Source organism: Microtus pennsylvanicus, chromosome 20 (genome assembly GCF_037038515.1).
Source record: "Microtus pennsylvanicus isolate mMicPen1 chromosome 20, mMicPen1.hap1, whole genome shotgun sequence".
NCBI classification, from domain to species: domain Eukaryota; kingdom Metazoa; phylum Chordata; class Mammalia; order Rodentia; family Cricetidae; genus Microtus; species Microtus pennsylvanicus.
Genome location: NC_134598.1, coordinates 13,622,347 through 13,640,735, shown reverse-complemented (window position 1 = coordinate 13,640,735; position 18,389 = coordinate 13,622,347). Strand labels below are relative to the sequence as shown.

General features: G+C 42.3%; 2 protein-coding genes across 2 annotated transcripts in view; one reads left to right on the top strand and one right to left on the bottom strand.

Moving 5' to 3' along the window:
• Positions 1-2,173: 2,173 nt before the first annotated feature.
• Thap2 (THAP domain containing 2) lies at positions 2,174-16,855 on the bottom strand. Its single transcript, XM_075954865.1, has 3 exons — positions 16,557-16,855; positions 9,624-9,819; positions 2,174-6,277 (listed from the first exon to the last, which is right to left on the bottom strand). Exons 1-3 carry the CDS (start codon positions 16,625-16,627, stop codon positions 5,888-5,890), a joined length of 657 nt encoding a protein of 218 aa, XP_075810980.1. The 5' UTR covers positions 16,628-16,855; the 3' UTR covers positions 2,174-5,887.
• Positions 16,856-17,207: 352 nt separating this feature from the next.
• Positions 17,208-18,389, top strand: part of Zfc3h1 (zinc finger C3H1-type containing) — a 52,358-nt gene continuing 51,176 nt past the window's right edge. Inside the window, exon 1 of the mRNA XM_075954864.1 lies at positions 17,208-18,113. Within this exon, the coding sequence (XP_075810979.1) occupies positions 17,513-18,113 (601 nt within the window). The 5' untranslated portion in view covers positions 17,208-17,512. The remainder of the gene's footprint in view (positions 18,114-18,389) is intronic.

Sequence of the window (18,389 nt, the reverse complement as noted above, 5' to 3'; positions counted from 1 at the left end):
CTCTATCTAGTTAAGCTTCCTCCTTAAGTTTGCCCTTCAATTAAATTTAAAGATGAGAAATTTCGAATCCACATGCCAGTAGCAAAGGGCCTTATTAAATGCTCTGTGAAGTTAAGAACTTGAATGGTTGTTCAAATCGTCCTGACGGTTACATTTTTCCATGGGAAATATGACATTTGGGCTTGACAACCATAGAACATACTGGAAGTTCATTGTTACCTTAAGCTTCACAATATAAAGGACTACGTAAGTTTTCTTTGTTGTAAAGAAGCTGGTATTTTTGTAGGACAAACATAACAATTAAAAAAATAATCCTAACAGTGAAAGGCACTGATTGAGGGAAATAACAATGGATATAAAGTACTTGTTTTCCTATTATCATCACCAGTCATCACTATCATCATCATCATCATCATTTGAGACAGGGTTTCACTATGTAGACCTAGTTGTTCTTTAACGTTCCATGTGACCCGACTGGGAGACCCACCAGCCACTGTCTCCCAAAGGCTGCGATTAAAGGCCATGTACTACCATTCCATCTAAGTACATTTCTTTGACTATCAGCCATGAGAGTGATCTAGATTTTCTGAAAACTGCTAATATTTGTGTCTCTAACACATATAGGACCTTTAAGAACCAAAAGTCAACAGCAAAATTAACCCCACCATTATGCCTTAAAGGAACATGGATTGAAGGCAACACAGAAACACAGGAAGAGTAAGTTACACATGTATGCATGCATACATACATATATAATGCAGGACTTCAAGAGAAAGCGCTATCACTTCGTCATGTTTAGGGGAGGGAAGAGGGACAGGGAGAGAGAAGGAGGAAGAGGGAGAAGAGAGGAAGAGACAGGTACACTGAGCTCTAACTTGGAAGGTGGTGGCAAGGAGACCTGGTAGTGGCAGTCCCTCAGTGGGAGAGCCTTGGTTTTACAAGTAGGAGGCCTCTGTTCAGGCCGCAGTACTGCCAAAACAAACAACCAAAAACCCAAAGCCAAGTGAGTACTATCTGAGAAAGGACCTCTGTAAAAGTTTGGGAAGAGGCTAAAGCAGGAAGTCTAACAGGAGGAAGAGGAGTTAATAAAGGTGATTTAGAATGTTTGCTGCAGAATCTAGTAAACTGAAAGCTTATCTCAAATGCATATATCATTTAGTGATATGAAATTTCATTATTTTTGCCGGGCGATGGTGGCGCACGCCTTTAATCCCAGCACTAGGGAGGCAGAGGCAGGCGGATCTCTGTGAGTTAGAGACCAGCCTGGTCTACAGAGCTAGTTCCAGGACAGGCTCCAAAGCTATAGAGAAAACCTGTCTTGAAAAACCAAAAAAGAAAAGAAAAGAAATTTCATTATTTTTAACTTTGGGAGAACAAATTTTAAGAAGCTAGGCAGCAAGAACACCAACTTGTTGAATTCCATTTCATTCCTAAGAGTGGAAAGCAGTGAGCAACGTGGATAGAGATATTTTCCTGCTATGGATGTGAGACAAGGGACTACATCTCTTTTGTTCATCCTACCTGCTAAGTATCTCTTAGCAAACGTTAAGATACTATTTCTGTAATTAAAGCATTAAAGAATACTATTTTTTTTAAATATTTATTTATTTATTATGTATACAATAGTCTATCTGTATGTATGTCTGCAGGCCAGAAGAGGGCACCAGACCTCATTACAGATGGTTGTGAGCCATCATGTGGTTGCTGGGGATTGAACTCATGACCTTTGGAAGAGCAGGCAATGCTCTTAACCACTGAGCCATCTCTCCAGCCCCCTAAAGAATACTATTAAAACAATGTTTTGATTATTGTATCTATCACTATCACTAAGTCTCTGTGCACGCCTCAAGTTATTGTCAGAGAACTATCAAGAAAATCTATTTATTTATGTTTCAGTGCTAGCAATCAAACTCAGAGCGGTACATAGCAGGTACCGCTCAGTTGTATCCAAACCCCAGGGATCTTTACAGTCCTTCATGTATCTAGCTTAGAATACATAAGTATTTCAAATGGTGCAATAATGTATATTTAGCAACAATGTGAAACGAGTTTGCCATCAAAGTATCAGTTATTTTTACCTGTTTGACAATTTGTGGAATTTTTATGGTTTCAGGCTAGAGTAAGACTATTTCCAGAAATATTTACCTTCTAGAAATAATAGGGATGACAGTAATTCCTTGGGAAAAAATTTTAATATTAACAAATTCCAAATACATTTTATGAGTACAATGTTATTGTTTAATATACATTACAAAATCCTTAACTTTATAAAGTATACAACTGTCTAAATATCAAAAGAATCCCACTCCTGATATGAAGACTAATTTCTCTATTAATATCAAAATTAAAATGTACCCGTAATCTAACACTGAGAAATAACAACGTAATAAAGTCTATCTAGACACCATCAACAAGGATCTCATAAACACCTTGAATACATTTAAAATTTATCTTTTGCTTTTCAGAAACACATGATGTTTCCTATTTTAATAGCATACATCAAAGGATCAAAACATGAGGGCAGAATGAACTTGGAGGCCAAAGACATGTTCTTTCTAGAACTGTGTAGCCCACAGGCATTTTCCTTTCCTGTGCAAGTGAGAAACAAAGATACCTTCTTGTGTGAATACAGCTTGTTAGGAAAAATAGGAAGAATGGGTAACTTTTTTAAAAGATTTTTTTTTTACCATAAACCTGTCAATAGGGTTATTTCCCCCCAAAAATATCAAGTTTCAAATACTCCAGTACCTAGCTTTGACCTACTTACAGTGTGTTTTTCTTTCAGCAAAATGAGCATTACAATGTTGTTCAGTTTTTAAAAGGGGCATAATGTCTTACAACCCAAGTAACACTGAGCTCAGACCAAACTCTATAGTGTTCTGCCCTCCTTTGACAAGTCAGTCTAAGAAGAAACCTGTTTAATTTAAAAGGAAAAGCACTTGGTTATAAAAAGGTCTAAAGTTCCTATGCTTTCTACTGAGTTTCATCTCAACAATTCCTACCAAAGCATTTCACACCTATTTCTTTTATAGAATTTATCTTGTATTCAAAATACTGTTTTCTTTTAGGAAGTTTGCAGCAACTTAAGGGCAGACAATATCGTATTTGCCCTCTTTTCTGGTACTGGGGTTTCAACCCTGGGCTGCAGGCATGTGAGGGTAACCCACACCTCCCAGTCTCCCAGCCCAGTGTTCACCTTCCTATCAGGTTCCTAACCTTCAGCTGTGTTTTCTTCCCTCTTGTAGAGGCTGGTAGTCTGTAGACACACTGGATCTGTGAGATAAAACTGAGAAAAAGCTGTTGCAATCTTGATTAGTTTATTTTTGAAACAAGGTCTCAGATAGCATAGGCTGCCCGGAGTTTCTGATTCTCCTGCCCACTCCTCCGAAGCAGGGACATTTGTTCCCATGCCTCCTTGTGCCTCATTCCATTAGTTTTATGGTATAATGTCAACTAAGGATCTTAAGGTTCCTTGTATGTTTTTAAAAGCCTGACCTGGAACTTGCATTTCTCCTGCCTCCACTTCCTTCTCTCTCGCGGCTAAGATTACAGATGTGTGTTACCATGTTCAGACATAAAGCTATTTTAAAGACAGACAGATGTAATATTAATAAATGCATGTAGGAAGCATTTGAAGCACGTTATTGGGAAAATAACACGGAGAAGATAGACAGAAAATTACAATTGCTGAGGACTGTTTATTCAACGGTGTCAAATAATAGTGAATGCAAAAGACTGGGGATGTGGTTCAGTGGTAGCGTATGTACGCATGCACAAAGCCCTAGGTTTAATTCCCAGTTCACAAAACCCCCAAAGAAACTAAAATGTAACATATATAAGAATGAAGACTAAGTAACTTTGTTAAAAGCTAGTTGATTTTATAATATTGTGCACTTATGATTTAAAAACACACGATGACAGAGCCAAGGAACTATACCTGCTACTTCAGATAACAACGTTTATCACATCGGCAAAAGGATTGTAAAGCATATTTGTTATAAGTATCATAAAAAATCTTAAAGAGACCTTTCCTACCATTGCGTTTGCAGGGGGGACATTATTTACTAAAGAGGGCTTGACAACTGGGGGAGAAAAAGAGAGATGACCCAAAAGTTGGTAAAAAAAAAAAAGCAAACTTCCATTTCTTTGTAGGAAAGATTTATAGTTCTTTAAGATCGGGCGTGTTACTGTCATATGGTAATCTCACCAAGTTGAAGCAGAACTAAGTTAACTCACTTCTCCGAGCCCACTTTTACATTACTGAGCAAAGCTTTTCGAAGGAAGGGTCTTGTTGAGCAGTTAGTGACATAAGGCAGGCCTTCCAAGGTGCAAGTGGCAGCCAGAGGAACGAACGCGATACATCTACTTTATAAATAATCAGCATTTGCATAGCTTCATCACAGAGACACACATTGTTTTAGAGAACTGCATTTTATTTCCATTGTGAATTAAGGCTGATTTTCAAAAAAAAAAAAAAAAAAGCCAGGTGGTGGCACACGATTTTAATCCCAGCATTCGGGAGGCAGAGGCAGGCAGATCTCTGTGAGTCTGAGGCCAACCTGGTCCACAGAACAAGTTCCAGGACAGGTCTCAAAGCTACAGAAAACCTCTGTCTTGGAAAAAAAAAGAAAGAAAGAAAAAAGAAAAAAAAGTTGATGGGAAGGATAAATTAATTTTGTTATTTTGTTTTAAGTTAACACAACATAGTTAAAGTACTTTCTTGTGACTAAATTATACTGTGATACATTAAGTGGGGGAACAAAAGCTATTTTTGACATAGAAAAGGCAATTAGTAACTAGTTTTAAAAAAGAAGTAACAGCTTAAGAATTTTGTTACAAGGAGCAAATGGGTACAGGTCTAACTTGTTTATTAATTTATCAGCTGCCGGGCGATGGTGGCGCATGCCTTTAATCCCAGCACTCGGGAGGCAGAGGCAGGTGGATCTCTGTGAGTTCGAGACCAGCCTGGTCTACAGAGCTAGTTCCAGGACAGGCTCCAAAGCCACAGAGAAACCCTGTCTCGAAAAACCAAAAAAAAAAAAAAAAAAAAAAAAAAGCAGAGAGAAATATGAGGAGTTAATTTATCAGCTATGAAGATGGAAATTCAGTACTTTTATTATAAAAAGGATCATTTGCACTTATCTATTAGTTTGGTAAAGTAAAAGCTAGATCTTAAATTCTGCATTATTTTCTTAGAAGCTGAGTATAACTCACCAGTTTTTCTCAGTCTGAGGTACTTGAGGCCTCACCTAGCTTGGAGTCTCAAAGGCATTTCACATTCAAAATATTATTTTCAAATTATTTTACAACCTACTTTTAAGTTCAATGGTTCCTATAAGGAAACCATGATAAGCTTATTTTGACTAGTTAAAAAAAATACAAAAGTTAAAAAAGAAAAAAAAATTGCCCTGTACCCCAGAGGTCTTATTCTAAAAATGTTCGACCACAATCCCAATAATTTAATTAATACAAAATCCAGTGGTTTTAAGTTCACATTTAATGATTAGCTCCCACCTCGCATATTCTTTAGAATGTAGTATCCCAACTTTGGTGTAGAATGTTTTTCCTCATAGGAACGTCTCGCTCATCATTCCTGTTTGACAGCAGTTTAGAAAACACAAGCAGAAATACTCCACAGTGTTTCCTAGACAACGTCTAAGCACATAGTCCTCGTGTAAGGCACTTCTACGCGTTCTCAAAGCTGTCGTTACATTTTCCCATTTGTCTTAGACTCAAGTCTCTGCAAGTTATACAGTGATTGTTACTTCAAGTAAAACCTTAAGAACGTGATTTTAGTACAACTGCCCTGTCTCTTCGATGGTGGGAAGAGGGGAAGAAGGGCATCAGGTTCTGTGGAAGGAAAACCTGGGTGCAGATCTTGTCTACTTTACACTTGGAGAACTGGTAATGGTTTACCTTGTTGATCTTGTTGGAGAAGTTTGAAGTCTTCCAAAGGAAGATCATGTAAGGCCGTGGGTAAAATGTGTTCGGAGAGGCCCTTGGGTAGCATGTTATTGGCTTCTAAACTCTTCACCAAGCACGTGGCTTTGATCCATCTTTGAGTTGCTCTGCGTTCTCTTTGTAGGCAAGTTTTCATTTTCCTTCTTAAGCTTGCTATTTCTTTCTCTAGTTTAATTATCCTTTTTTTCGCCTCCATGGGGTTCCTAAAGGCATAACTGTGTTCGAGTAGTACTTGCTGGCTGTTCGACTTTAAATTCCACGGTCCAGTTGGAGGAAAACTGTCATTTTTCTTCAAAAGACTCCTTGACTTGAGTTTCTGAGCCGAACAGAGAGTTTAATATAAATTACGGATATCACAAATAAGTAAACAGTGTCCAGTTTTGAGCACACATTATTGAGAACTGCTAGGCATAACGGGTAACAACAGCACATCATCTCACGTGACCATGGCTAGAGCGTCTCCGTAGGCTGAATGAACTCGAGCCACCCCGTACTTTTCTTTATCTGAGATGCGGTCTCTCTACCTAGACCTCTCTGGTAGTCATGGAACTTGTTACTGAGACCAGAGTGGCCTTGAATTTAAAGAGATCCACCTGCTGGGATTAAAGGTGTGTCTGTGTCGCCAGGCCTCACTAGTTACTTTCTTCCTTATCTATAGAGACAATCAAACATTGATTTAGAAATGGATCTTTCAAGGTTTCTTCTACACTATTCGATATTATTCTTTGGGAGTTTAAAAAATCTTTTTCAACTCTTTTTACTAAGACCAAACTAGAATTTGTTTAGACATTTCACTTCTCTATGGTATTGATCTGATTTCCTTTTTGCTAAGTGTTAGTCTCTCAATTTGATGAATAGTTCAGACCTGGAATCTACATAAACAAAAACTCACATGTCTATAGAGGTATGTTCTCAGGTACCAAGTTCCCAAACAGGTTTACTTATTAATTCTTCGCACTAAATCTTCAAAGATTTAAAATCTGGATAGAAATTGCTTTGTCCGAACAAAAGCTAAGGATTCTATTGTTCACTATACTCCAGAAATATTAAACCACGTTTTGTTTTCCTATGGTATCACATCTTCTTATAATCATGTCTTTCCTTTATTAAACAAACATTCCTTCAAGATATGATGGTACACACTGTGATCCCTGCATTCAGGAGGCTGAGGCAGGAATACCATAAACTTGAGGCTAGCCTAGAGTTATGCAGTGAAACTGTCTCAAAAAAGCCAAAGCATAAAAAAAAAAAACAAACCCGTTTTTGGCTTTTGGAGGCAGAGGCAGGAAGACAGCTAGTTCAAGAGAAGCTTGTAGGGCTGGAGGATAGCTCAGTAGTTGAGAGCACTGGTTGCTCTTCCAAAGAACCCAGGTTCAATTTTCATCACCTATATGGTGGCTAACAACTGTTTGTGACTTCATTTTTCCAGTAGATCCAATGTCCTCTTCTGGTCTCCACAGGCACCAGCATATTTATGGTGCAGACATACAGTCAAGCAAAAACACCAATACATATAAAATAAGATAAATCTTTTTTAAAAAAAGAATAGCTCGGGCCAGAGTTTGAAGATAGCTTGGGCTACCTTAAGAACAAGATAGTCTCTCTAAACAAAAACAACAACTAACAAACAAATAAAAAACCCCAACCACACTGCTTTTCAATAATTATGTCCTGGGGAAACAATGCTGAAAAAATTATAGTTCCTACGATCATAAAAACTACAGCTGGCCTCTCTTCAAGAGAAATGGCAGTCTCCCTTTGCTCTTCATTTTCTCAACATGTAACAGATTTTGTCATAATGAAAAGTTTAATAGTTATTGGATGGGGCTGGAGAGAAGGCTCAGTGGTTAAGAGCAGTGGTGGTTCTTCCAGAGGACCTAGGTTCAATTCTCAGCACCCACATGGCAGCTTACAACTGCTTATAACTCTACCTCCAGAGAATCTGACACCCTCACACAGACATATATGCAGACAAAATACCAATGCACATAAAGTAAAAAATTAAAAAAAATAGTTATTGGATAAATAAATGATCAGATGTCAGAAATAAAGTTCCATCTTCCCTTTTCTTGAGATAATGGCTCACGAAGCCCTGGTTGGTGCTGCCCTTTCTATGGAGCAGATGAACTGCTCCTCCTGCCTCTACCTCCTGAGGACCTAAATTACAAATATGAAACATGCATTCCCTGTGCCGGCTGATGGTGCATTTCAATCTCAATATTTGAGTGCATACTCGGGGTCAGGTATGCTTTAAGGTGCTCAAATTTGAAAGATTTAGAAATGGGAAAGCCCTTGTTGTTCTATAGCTTTTCCAACATCTTAAGCGGCAGCAATTCACAACCTTCCCACCCATTAAAACATTAACTCATGTCCACTTCCAAATTCAAATACCACAGTTAACCAACAGCCTTTTCTTACTCAGTATGAAGACGCCCTTTTCCAAAACCCTCTATTTTTCTAGCTTTTCTTTAGGTGGCTTTTTCAGTTTTCTTCTCTAATCAGCTCTGACCTAGTCAGATCAACGTTCCTTCTTCTCCTCCTGTCTTCTCTCTGGTGCTGGTCCTCACTCTCTGGACACACTCCACTACAGAGCTGTATTTGCAGCCGCAAACCAAGTGGTTTTGTGTGGTTTTTTTTTTTTGTTTGTTTTTTGTTTTTCGAGACAGGGTTTCTCTGTGGTTTTGGAGCCTGTCCTGGAACTAGCTCTTGTAGACCAGGCTGGTCTCGAACTCCCAGAGATCCGCCTGCCTCTGCCTCCCGAGTGCTGGGATTAAAGGCGTGCGCCACCACCGCCCGGCTGTTTTGTTTTTGAGACAGAGTCTTAGTCCGTAGCTCAATAAATAGACCTCAATTAGTAGACTGGGCTGGCCTCGAACTCATAGAGCTCCAAATGTTTCTGCCTTTGAGTGCTGGGATTAAGGGTATGCACCACCAGCCTGGCTTAAACTCATTTTAATTCATTCACCCGGCATCTGATTTTCTCTTTTCTTTCAAATAAACCAACATTTGATAACTTCTTTCTCATCTCTCAATTCATTATCTAATTAAATTGCCCTATGCATGGCCAAAAACCTCCTCTAGTGTCCCAAACTCCCAAAGTTTCATCCCTAAACTGAGTAACTCCATTATTTCTTATAAAGCCTCGACTGAAACCACCATCTCTTGGCGTAAGTGAATATGTGTTCTTAAAGTACTTGCTAGCACATCACTTGTTATCTTAGAATCAGAATAGAGTGATTCTGGAGCTGTCATTACTAATCTTTTTGTTTATGCCAATGGTACACTTACTGATAATTGTGAATAATTTTAGTTATGGAAGGCTGCATTTCTGGCCAAGTACCCTATATGCAAAATGCTTGGGACCACAAGTGTTTCATCCTTTGAGGATTGCATAGACTTTTACCTGATGAGCATCCTTAATTGTGGACATACAGAGGCCAAAATCTGGTATTCGTTTGGACTTCACAGGGGAAACGAAACTGGAGTCAGGAGACCTAAGTTCTAATTCTAGCCTGTACCTTTATAATACAAGCAGACGCTCTACAGCTTTTGGGGGTGTATCATTACACACTCATTTAGCACAATGTGAATTGCTCACTTGCACAAACAAGAAGTAATAGGCTCTAAGACATGTTTTAAGAAAGGAGAGCGACATCACCTACCATAGACTTTATATGGGTACAGAAATCAAAAATGGTTGGAACAGCATCCATTTTAAGTCGTCGAGTTTGTCCTGTTAGATCAAAACAGGAGGCTTCAAAGTGCTTTGAACAAAGAAAAGTGTGTTTTCCTGGCACAAAATTTTTGCGCCTAACCAGGCGAACCCATTCTTTTCTTCTTTTAGGATCCAAAGGAAACCTTAAAACAAGCAAACAAAAAGCAACTCAAATTCCAACTGTCCTATTTTTGTTGTACTCAATAGTTATTTAAAAAGTCCTTCATTTATGTAAAAAAATCTCCAGATGCCAAGTTATAATTTTTATTTATAAAAATTTAGTGAAAAATTATTTTTTTTAGGTTTAATTTTCAAGACTTTAAAAAGAGACATTCCATTCAACCTAGGTTTTAGGAAGGACAATAACTAAGTTTAAATAACACTCTTCTGTAGAATGATCACAAGCAGGAGTAATTTCACAATGCTGTTCTCTGCTGCTGCAGCGCATACATCAAGTATGTTAAAGACAACATTTTTACAAGGAAAGCCTGGGCAATACACTCCTTTTCGTCTTTCCTACATTATATCACGGTTTTATACTTTCTCCATTCAAATTTCCAATAGTACAAATTACATATTTTCAGAGAAAACTTATTGTGTGCATGCACACATGTGCAGGCAAACATGGAGATCAGAAAACAACTTTGGGGAACTGATTTGGTTCTTTCCTTCCACCATGGGTTCTGGCATGGAACTCAGGTTCTCAGGCTTGGGTGGCAATAACAGTGTTTGCCTGCTGAGCCATCTCGCTGGCCCCAACGTTTCTCGAGGAAAGCGATTATTATTATTAATCCGCTTATCTTTGACCATGCCTTATAAACAATAACAAATCAACACAACTTGATATAATACAAATACAGAATATACAAACAATTCGCTGAATTCTATGTAGTTAAGCTGCATTTAAAAAATTCTGGAGCTATGGAGCTTAGCAGGAAACATAATTATAAAAAGATAAATGATCCATGAGCTATCCCTTTCCTTTCATATTCATTTCAAATAAAAAGATACATCCATCTAACACATACTGCTTTTAAGGAAGACACAAATACCAAGGACTATTTTTTAAAAATTCTAACAATTCTAGCTTTGTGAAGTGACTTGGAAATGTAAGAATAAACATTCACATATAGTTAAATTCCAATTCCAATTCTTATTTTTCTTTTCCATTTAGGGCCAGTGAGATGAGTCATTAGGGAAGCAGAGCACTTACCGCTGGACCTCAGAACCTGAGTTTGACTTCCTGGACCCACATGGAGGAAGGAGAGAGAGCCCAACTCCCGCAAGTTGTCCTGTCCTCACAGGCTGTGGCATGTGCACACACAGTCTTTCTCTCTCAAAGATGCACAATAATTACGTGTGGGAATAAAGGTCCCTTTGGTACCAAATGTGTATGATATATCTGTGTGAGCATGTGTGCCAGTTCGTAAATGGAGGCCGGAGGCCAAGCTGGTGGAGTTGGTTTTCTCCTTCAACCTCTGCATGGGTTCTGGGGGTCAAATTCAGATGGATTTTCATGGCAAGTGTCTTTGTTCGATGAGCCATTCCGCCAGCTTCTAAGTCTTCTTTAGATTACTTCTTTGACTACCATATCCTCTATAAGTACTCATTTGTATAAAAAAGAACCATAAAGTCCATGTGAGATCATGTGGGTCAGAATTAATTTCCACATTGCCAGTGATGAGGAGCATAGCAATGAAGGCCCAAGTCTACTCTAAATATCCTTTCTCACAACCGACATGCCCTGAGGATTTGCTGTCACTCCACAGTACATAGTATTTCATTAGAGGATATTTTCTGAAAAATCGGCCAACCTTGCTTAGTACTCAGTCTCCGCTGCTCTCTGAGTTCCGAGACAGGGCCTACCAATCCAACCCAGGCTGGACTGCAGCACACTGGGCAGTCCAGGGACAAGCTAGACTCTGGACTATATCTGCTCAGACTTTCACGTGCTGGATTACATGAGCGAGTGGCTGCATTTGGCTTAGCACTTACCTCCTAATCTGTTCTCGGCCAAAGAACTCCTTTTTCACCTAGTGCTGTGTCAAACGTAGTTAGGTGTATTTAATTTTACCAGGGAATCAATGAAATGAGCAGTATCATTTGCAGACATTGGCTTCCCCCTTCAGTGTTGGAATGTGGGCCTCTACCACCCAGCGGGCTTTAAAACATTATCTTTAATTATGTTGTAATTACGTGTTATGTTTTGTTTATGAGACTCTAACGTCACTCGGGCCGACAACAGGCTTACTATTGCAGCCGAGGATAACCTTGACCTTTTGTGATGGTCTGGGCAACTCTGCCTGGTCCTTGAATATGTTGCTTGGATTTTTCGCAGTACATTTTAGGGGTAGATGTGGCTCACAGGCTAAATTTAAATTAAAAACATCTTATATTGAAAGACTTACATGGTGTCAACGGATGGAAATATTCTTGTCCACACAACACACCCCAGGTTTTATACACTTATGTGTTTGAGCAATGTTTTTTTCCTTGCATTTTAAACAAATGGCTGAATACCTCTTACATTTTTAAGCACCGTAGACATGGTGGTAATAAAAAAAATGTCTCCCTCTGTATACAGTAACTGAGAAGGTAAAGAATCAAGTAATCCTAGCATACTAGCAGAGTGGCTGAGAATATTATTGGATAGCCCAGCTAGTTCCTTTGCACACTATCTGGATATAACAAACAAATTTACTTATTTACCATTGAGGTACATTCCCAGCCCCAGGTATTTTTATTTCTATTATGTGTAATGAAAGGTAGAAATGCTTCTATGGGGCTAAGAAGATAGCTCCTGTGGATCCCTGTGTCAGTGACCAAGTGTGTTAAGTTTCCTGTCTCAGAAAGAAGGAACAAGACAGTGCCTGAAGAACAACCGTGGAGGTTGTCCTGGCCTCCAGATGCACGTCTGCAAATTCACATGCACACATATGTCTTTTAAAGATTAGAACATGGAAATACCTAGCTTAGTGGCATAGTGGGTCTTTTGTAAAGAAGTAAGTATGGATCTGCATGGAATAGGATATGCTGATTTATCCAGAAGGCCCTAAGAAAGGACCTTAAGTGGGAAGAGTGATGTCATAAGGCTATCTCAGGAGCAGGACAGGAAATAAACATGGAGGGCCTTCTATGTCAAAAATATTAAAATACATTCAAAGTGCCATTGACAAGCCAAAAGGGCTGAACTGCGAGATGACCGAATGAGCTGATAAGTTCAACCACTGTAAATGGCTAACTCCGAAACATTTTACTAATAACTGTTTCTTTTTAAACAGGTTCATTTCTAATCATGTGTTTGTGAGGATATATACACACAAACCCAGGGACCCAAGGAGGCCGGAAGTTAGATCTCTTAGAGCCAGAGTTACAGAGTGAACTGCCTGATGAGGGTCCTGGGAACTGAACCTGGGTTCTCCAGAAGAGCTGTACTTATTCTCAGCTGCTGAGCCATCTTTCCAGCCCAATTTCTACTTTTTAAAGTTATTTACGACTACTGCATCTGCACGGCAATAGATTAATGTGATATTGTACATCTCTTCTTAGCTCCACAACCAGTCATGTCATACTGGTGGCTTGAAACCACGCTTGGTGAGAGGAAATGCATCTCAGAAACTGGGCAAATACTGCAAACTGGGGCTTTCCCCCGGAAAGAAAAATGTTAACAACACGGAGCTTTAGAGCATTGATTATACAAGGATGGTTAAAGCACACGAGTGAAAGCCAGTAAACCAGGTAAGACGCTGGTCAAATAGCCAGTCAAAAGGGAACAGTGGTCCATCATGTTGGATTGCTTCCACCTTGTCGAGGGGATGGCATTTCACTTACTGAAAAGGAGAAAATGGAATCCGTATATTTACTGGATGGCGGTTCACTACCGATAATCAGGAAAGAGCACAGTCTGTCCGCAAACACTCTTGTATGCCCTGGAGATGAGGATGCCGCCTGTTGGGGAATCCTTTAAAACAGCTTACGGCTGGGACACACGAGCACAGGTGAGTCATTTCGCTAAGAAGGGTTAGTAGAAGACAGTAAAACAAAGGAAAGAAACCCAAAGGACAAAATTCATAAAACTAGTGACAATGTGGAGATTATTTCACTGAGTAAAAAAGACTACATCTTTAGAAATGAGACACACAGGTCATGTTCACAGAGGCAATTTTAGGAGGTTATGAATGATGTAGATGTTATAGAGATGTTAGATTGGAATAGGTTTAGAAGGATAAAAAACTGGAAATAAGTTTAGGCAACATAATTTTAAAAATGATTTTTATTTTGTATGTGTACATACTTGAACATATCTATGTGTGCAAGAGCCCAAGGAAGTCCCAAGAGGAGTTGGATTCCCCGGGGTCTGGTTTGTGAGCTCCCATGCATATGTGTGCCGGGGTCCAAGTCCAGGGCCTCAGTAAGAACACTGGGTACTATTAAGCCATGAGCCATCTCTCTAGCCCCTAGGCAACAGTTTGTGCAGGTGGATACAGTCTAGGCTGGACAGGCATGGTGGTAGATGTCTTTAATGGAAACACTTGGGAGGCAGGGGCAGAGAGATCTCTCTGAGTTTAAGGCCAACCTGGTCTATATATCAAGTATGAGCTAGCCAGAGCTACATAGCGAGACCCCGACACATACACACACACAGTATCTATGTCCTACAAGAAAAGTTAAATACTATTTGCATTTATGAAAACATGAATATATTTTTACTATAATGCTATTTTAAAACCCATTTTTCTTGTTGATTTGATTTTGCTTGTTGTATTTGGAGACAGGATCTTATTTTGTAGCTAGGCCTCAAATTCATTTTGTAACTCAGGCTGGCTTTGAATTCATGGTGATCCTTCTATACCATGTAAATGGAATATGGGAATATGTCTGCCTAGCAATTATAAAGACCTAAATTTCTAAGGCTACCATAAAAGTGCTAATTTCACATTAGATGAATAGTATTGCACAGTGCGCATCCTCCTACCCCCTTGAGACAAGAGTTTTATTCTGTAGTCCAGATAGACCTAGAACATGGGGGTGCATCCTCCTGGCTCAGCCTCTATTCTAAGGTTGTCGCTGTGAACCACCACACCCAGCTCTCCACTGACCATCTCTTAAGCACTGCTTGTGGTGGCTAGACTCCTCCCGTTCATCTTCCACATCAGATTACCAAGTCCAGTAAATTCTCCTCAAACATTTCTCAAAATCTGTCTCCTCCTCTCCACCCTTACTGCCGAGAGCATCCTGTTCGAGGCTACTGAATGGTTTCCCCATGTTCTTTTTTATTTTGAGACAGGGTCTATGCAGCTCAGCTGGCTTCAAACTAAAGACACCCGGCCTCTTTCTTCTCATTTCCGAGACTACAGACAAGCATTACCACAGCAGGCTTGGGCTCCCTTTTGTCACAGCTTCCTATTGGCGTCTCACTCAACTCTCGCCTCCTCTAATTCAGTGCTCCTGTACCCACAACTGAGCAGCAGTGTTCAGTCCAGCTGACACCTAACACGCTTTCCCTGTGAAGGAAATAGCAGATAAGTTAACGTTCTGTAATAGGCTCCTTTCTTATCTAACTCATCTCTGCTGACGCTAGCCTAACACGCTAAGTGTCACTCTAAACTCTACAGCAGTCGGAAGGCTTTTTATTATGTAAATCTAATCATGCTACTCTTTTTGCATCCTTCAGGGCTTCTCAAGTACTCTTGGAACAAAAACGGAAAATGCTTTAGTATAGAGGACCAGACCGGACTTCGGCCAGTGGTCTCATTTGACACTTCACCTTTTGTGAAGCGTCCTTTGACTTCCCAAGGCTAATTACGTCTCTTTGAACGTCTTTTCTGTGGCACTCAACTGTAATTCCTCTTCTATTGAATTTTAAAGTCCCCGAGGGTAAGAACTTTCTCCGTCATTAGCATAATGTCAGGCAATTAGGGACCTGGTGTACCGCAGTGGTAAGAATGAACAATGCATTACATTTGCAGGAAGTAGTTTTAAAATAAACAGCAGAAGGATTTTTTTTTTTAAGTAGCAGCTTTTAGTCAGGGGATGCCCTTAGTGAGGTAGGGAAAAGATCAAAAGATCAAAGCTATTTTCTATATCCTAAGATCACACTTTATATAGTGGGGTATATCAAGTCAGAACCGTTTTCACTTAGGTTTTTAGTATTTTTTTCCTCCTTTGGACAGGTGGCAGTTCTTGACGGAAAGGCGAACATTTACTGAGCACCTATTACGTTCAAGTACCGATTATGTCCAAATGCTTGGCAGAGTTTGTCTTAGCACTACCGAGGCCATGACTGCGTTCTCAAGAGAAAGGAAAACGGAACCTTGGTTCATTTTATGCTCATGTTCTGTTTGCGCTTTGATATACACTGCTTAATTACATGGCCGTCAGTGATGACTCAGTTCCTCGGCTGTTACTGTGTGTGCCTATCAGAAAGGTTTCCCACGTCAACTCAGCTAGCGAAAAATTGCCTAATTTTAACTCCAACCCAGCAGGCTTTTAAAAGAGATGTGTTGACTTGAACGGGAGACGCTCGGTCCCTTATGGCGTCATTCGTCTCAAGGCATGGTTTAAGATATCAAAATAAAAGAGGAGGAAAAAAAAATAAAGGTATGCGCATACTTTTTAATGTGAGGGGTGTCATTCGCAAGAATCCTCACTGCTTTCCGCAAATTGGGTAAACTTTCCTCGGGAACGGAGAAAAAGGTCTCCGGCTGCGCGAAACAGCACACAAAGGACAAAAGTGATGTTTCCCTCCCATCCTCCGGCTATTCTTAGCAGTCACCAGGCGAGGAACGCAAGTCCCCGCGTCCTTCTGACGCGCCCGGTGACACTCAGACCCGTTTTAGCGCCCGTGGCCGTCACCCCCACGCCCTCGCCCGGGTTTTACCTGTGGAAGCTGATGTTAATGTGCTTGTTGTAGGTGGCAGCGCAGCCCGCCGCGGCGCAATTGGTCGGCATTGCCCCCGGCCCCTCATTCGGCGCAGCCCCGCAAAAGCCGCTGTCACCGCGCAAAGGCGAACGAGGCCGGCGACCAGACGCTGCCAGCCGGGCGGGAAGAGGGGCGTGCACACTACAGGGCAGGGAGGGAGGGTCCACTCCCCTTTCTCTTTATTAATATGGCGGGTTCAGGCCCGCAGAGCCAACGGTCCTGGAGCTCCCGGCGCGGACGCTCGCCTTCACCAACATGGCGGCCACACCCGCTCCCCCCGTCCCCCCGCCCCCCCGGGGTCCCAAAGAGAGTGGGTAGACTGTGTCTCAGGGAGGGGCGCCCGAGAAACGGAAAGATGGCAGGTGTCTTCCCCACCAACAAGTGACTCTGAAACTCAGGTCTGCGACTCAAGAGCAGGCCCGCTACCCAGACAGCTCGGACGCCACCACTTCAGCCAGGATGCCAGGGACAGCGGCGTCCGCTAGGGACCAAGGGCGAAGCCTTGCGCAAGAGGAGAGACTACAGATCCCAGAGAGCACCGCGTCCGTCAAACTTCTCGTTATCGCGAGGCTTGTCAGCGCCCCTTTCCGGAGTGCTGCCGGAAATGACGATCGGGACACGGCCTCCTCCTCCTCCTCCTCCTCCTCCTCCACCACCTCCTTCACGGCTCCTTTCTCGCGAGGCGGAAGAGCAGCAAGGGGGCGCTAGGAGAGGGTACTGGTTAAGCGACGGTCCGGCGAGAGAGATCTGGGGTGCGGGGAAGTTGGGGAGCAGAAGCTGCGAGGCGCCCGAGCACGGGGAGGCCGCGCCTGCCGGGCCCGTTAGGACAGAGGGGATAGGAGGAAGGGGAAGGCAGCGGGCGGGCGGGTCCCCGGACGGAGGGCTAAGGTGGTGTGAACGGCGCTGCTCCCCGGATGGCGACCGCTGAGACTTCGACCCCGGCCTCCAGCGGCCTCTCCCCGAAGGAAGAAGGGGAGCTTGAAGATGGGGAGATCAGCGACGACGACAACAACAGCCAGATCCGGAGCCGGAGCAGCAGCACCAGCAGTAGCGGCGGCGGGCTGTTACCGTACCCGCGCCGGAGGCCTCCTCACCCGCCCCGGGGCGGCGGATCCGGGGGAGGCGGCGGTTCGTCGTCGTCGTCGTCTTCGTCCCAGCAGCAGCTGAGGAATTTCTCACGCTCGCGGCACCCGTCGGAGCGGGGCCACCTCAGGGGACACAACAGCTACCGACCCAAAGAACCGTTCCGGACTCACCCGCCCCCGGTGCGGATGCCTTCGGGCTCCCTGTCGGAAAGCAGCCCCCGACCGTCGTTCTGGGAGCGGAGCCACATCGCTCTGGACCGTTTCCGCTTTCGAGGCAGGCCGTACCGGGGTGGGAGTCGGTGGAGTCGGGGGCGAGGAGTGGGTGAGCGAGGAGGCAAGCCGGGGTGCAGACCTCCTCTGGGAGGAGGAGCGGGATCCGGATTCGGCAGCAGTCAGAGTTGGCGAGAACCCTCTCCACCTCGTAAGAGCTGTATCCTTAACGTGGCGGTCTGCCCTGGGTGTGTCGCTGGAGCTCCCTTGAGCGTCACGACTAGGTCCCTGAGTTTAACTTTTCGGAGCCACTTACTTGTCTCTGTTCGTCGGCCGTTGTCATGTGCCACACTCCGCCGCTATTTTCTTTGATTGTTTTATTGGACTGGACTGCTTTCGAACAGGAATGTGTCATGGATTCGGGTCAGCTAGGGAAATGAAAGACAGTCCTGGTTTTTAACGGTACACCAGTAGCCCAGATTGCATTGGCATTTGC